Source organism: Micromys minutus (assembly GCF_963924665.1).
Source record: "Micromys minutus genome assembly, chromosome: 22".
In the NCBI taxonomy this organism is placed as follows: Eukaryota; Metazoa; Chordata; class Mammalia; order Rodentia; family Muridae; genus Micromys; species Micromys minutus.
The window spans coordinates 2880602-2884107 of record NC_137957.1 but is presented as its reverse complement, the minus strand read 5'-3'; the positions used below and the strand labels follow the sequence as shown (position 1 = coordinate 2884107).

The window sequence follows — 3506 nt, the reverse complement described above, 5'->3', positions numbered from 1 at the left end:
CAAAGAAGTCAGCGCTACTAACACGACACCTTCTTCACCGGGGCAGGCCCTTTAGAATAAGAAGGTTACTAGCTGGAGGGGAAGGACTAAGTCCTCTGGGTTTTTTTTGGTGTGACTGTTTCATGCTCCAGTCCTTTGATTTTGAATAAGAATATTTATTTTGAAATTCCCTAGTTGTTGCACTTCCTGCCCTGCCTTCCCTACAGTGATGAATTATAAGCCAAGCATGAGAAACAAATCTGATATCTGAATAGCTTTGGTCTCCGGGCTCATTGCATCGTTTAGAGGGTCCCAGAGAGAATTTCCCCACAGGTTATGCAGAGAGATGAGGAAGAATTCTGGCCTCGGCAGAGTTGAACTCATCCAGGCTGAGCCTTGAGGGTACTGGGGAAGAGAAGAGAGACAGGTGGGAAAAGCATTTCAGAGTCACCTGGAGGAATGTGAGGAGCGCATGAGCCACAGAAAGAGGGCCAGGCCCCGGCCAAGGAAATGAGGAAGTCAGGGAAGCCTGGGATGTCTTTCAAAATGACAGACACAGCCGTAAAGCTCTGAACCATACACTTGGATGACAATATGGCTGACCTCTCTTCCAGCCTAGCAACCAAATTCCATACTGGTGACCTTAGCTGGAGGTTATTGGACGTTTCTAGACATCGTTATACCTCTGAAATAGGAATGACTATTTTTGGTATTTCAGAAAAGGAAGGCTTGGGGAGGTAAATGAGCAGAAGGTTAGTTATAGGAAGGCAATGTGAGGCCGCATTAACAGAGTTAGGAGGTGCAGCAGAGGAAGGAGGTGCTAATGCGCTCTAGTTGTCTGGCTTGCTGTAAAAGTGACACGAATGAAGGGCTTCGATGAAGAATCCAGTAGCCATCCCTGAAGACCAGCGTGACGGAGAAACACCTGCAGGAAGGCCATCACCAGCTTTCCGTTACTGCAGATAGAGCTGCTTCCGGAGGGTGCTTTGGACTTCGGGGTTCACTTTCCTCGGTTTTCCTTCCTGCATCACCTCTGTCTTTGCCATAAGTCGGGTGACCTGCAAGATAGGTGTGGTCAGCTATGGGGACTGGCTTCCCAGGGAGGCTGATGTCAGGAGAGTGTGGGGATGAGGTTGCAGGGAAAGGCAGGTTGGTATCCATGTCTCAAGACATTAATTGTCCTCTGGTGTTCCGTAGTTTCTATTTAGCCATTGGTTAGCTGGTTGGTGTGTGTCTATGTGTATGTTTGTTCCTGTCATGCATGTAACAACTGTTTGAGAAGGCGATGTAGGGACGCTACCACCTATAACTCTTCACCTTGTTTTATTGAGGTACTGTCTCTCATTGAATTAGTAGTCAGCGATTTCGATAGACTACTGGGGCCTCCACATGTACAAACATGAATGCATACCCATCTATCCCCAGGCACATGTACCTATACAGATGTATACCACATACAAATACATGAAAATGGAAAAAAGCTAAAAACAATCATTTCCATACACAATGAGCTTGGGAGTCCCAATATGTATACACAGAGATGAGAGCACAAGGGAAGGATGGGAGGGGCTCAGCCTGGGTGGGGTTCCCAGATGCCTCACCTCTTCTATCAGTTCTGAGACGGGTCCTTTTTTATGCTTGAACACATCTGTCAGGATCTGGATGAAGCCAGAGCCTTCCTGTTCATGTCTATAGGAGAGGTACCCTGGGAAAGTCAGAAAATTGAGTTTGGAGATGTCTTCAAAGAGTGGAGGGGATCCCAGAAGAGGGCCCGTTTCTTAAGGAGAAGTTTAGGGGTCATGAGTGTTGTTGGGGGGGAGCACAGGCCACTCTAGGATGGCTGAGAACGCATACCCTCTACCGTGGAGTAGATGTGCATGGTATCTGTATAGGTTGGGATAGTTTGGGGGTCTTTCTTCTTCTTCTTCTTGATCACAGCAACCTCATCTCCACCTAGTTCCTCACCGGGGTCTTTGTGCTCTAAAATCAGGGGGAGGAAAAGAAAAAGTCAGGAAGGAAAACAAGGCCAAGAGAATGTCGTAGAGCAGTCTGGCAGTGGGCCAGGTTCAGCTGGGGCTCAGAGTCTTAGACTGGGCTGGATGGAGAAACACAAATTCTGGGCTAGAGAGATGGCTTAGTGGTTAAGAGCATCCACCCTTTGCTTTTGCAAAGGGCCAAAGATTAGTTCTTAGGGCCCATGGAGTCCTTGAACCTCCAGCTCCAGGGAGCTTCACCCTTTTCTGTCTCAGTTATCTGCAGTCACACACGCAGACAGACAGACAGACAGACAGACAGACAGACACACACAACTAAAAATAAAACAAATCTTAATAATACATGGACTCAGCTGAGCATGGTGTTATATGTCTATAATCTCAGCAGGAATGTCATAAATTTGAGGCCACCTGGATTACATAATGAGTTCCAGGTCAGCCTGGGATATAGGGTGAGTTCAGTCTTAGTACCCTTGCCCCAAAGACCAAGGATGGGGTGTCCAGTCCCCACCTCCTCTGCAGGCCTGGATGATGTACACTTTAGGCTTGCCTCTCAGGGCCTTGCAGTTCTTGTTGTTCAGGACGTCGAAAAGTTCTTCCAGTCTGACCATCTTCCCATCTTCTCCCTTGAGGAGGCCTTCCTCACCATGCGCCATGAGTACCACAAAGGCGCAGCTGACAGGTTCTTTCTTATTATCTATGGTCTGCTGGAATTCATCCAGATTGTCCACAAATTGCTTGGAGAAAGGAATGAGCAGGGTCAGAGAGGTGCGTCCATCTTACCCTTTCTGTTCAGCCTCATGACCTGAAGCTGGCTGTTCAATACCTGAGCAGTGGGGTCCTTCCTAATGGTACTTTCAAATTTCAGGTAACGGAACATGTCGTCCAGGGCCTCTATGTCTGCCTCGCAACCCTCCCGGGCTTTGGTGACACACAGCGTCAGGGCCATGCGGGCACCTGACATATCATATTTTTCCTAAGGAAGAGAGACAGAGGAAAAGGAAAACGTAGCACAGTGAAACCTGGTGTTAGGGTTGGCAAAACCTCCAAACAAGTTGCCAAGAGGTTCAGGGTGCTCTGAGGATTTCTTCATTTCTTGCTTACTTATAGAGGTCTCAGAATGTCTAAAGCCACAACTGGGTTCCTCTTTTATACCATCTGAGAAAGGATGGCATTGGGGTCAGAATTCCTTCTGTGAGGAAAATTAATTGAGTAAGGACCAAAGTGATAAGAGCTTAGCTCTTGGAGACAGATGTACTGGTTTCCTTCCCTTCTTTTCCAAGTTGGTTTTTATTTTTGGGTCTATTTTTGTTGCCTATTTTTTATTCTTTCGGCAACATTTAAGTATTTTATCCCTTCCCATACCTCCATGGATTTTGTATCCTCACCCACCTCCTGCAGGGGCTGGGGCTTGACCCTCTCTGATTCCATAGCTGGCTTTCAGCAACCTTGTCTTGTCCTGGAGGTCAAGAGAACACAGGTAGAAGGTCTCCAAAGGAATGCTGATGGGGTAAAGGTGGCAAGTTTGTCTGT

At 47.4% G+C, this 3506-nt stretch overlaps 1 protein-coding gene across 1 annotated transcript; it reads right to left on the bottom strand.

Annotated features, from left to right (window-relative positions):
• Positions 1-932: 932 nt before the first annotated feature.
• On the bottom strand, positions 933-3404 carry CASP14 (caspase 14; the record flags this gene model as incomplete). The annotated part of the gene is made up of 6 exons (XM_080935610.1): positions 933-1037; positions 1581-1684; positions 1834-1959; positions 2485-2710; positions 2800-2949; positions 3366-3404. 6 exons carry the CDS (start codon positions 3402-3404, stop codon positions 933-935), a joined length of 750 nt encoding a protein of 249 aa, XP_080791736.1.
• Positions 3405-3506: the final 102 nt, after the last annotated feature.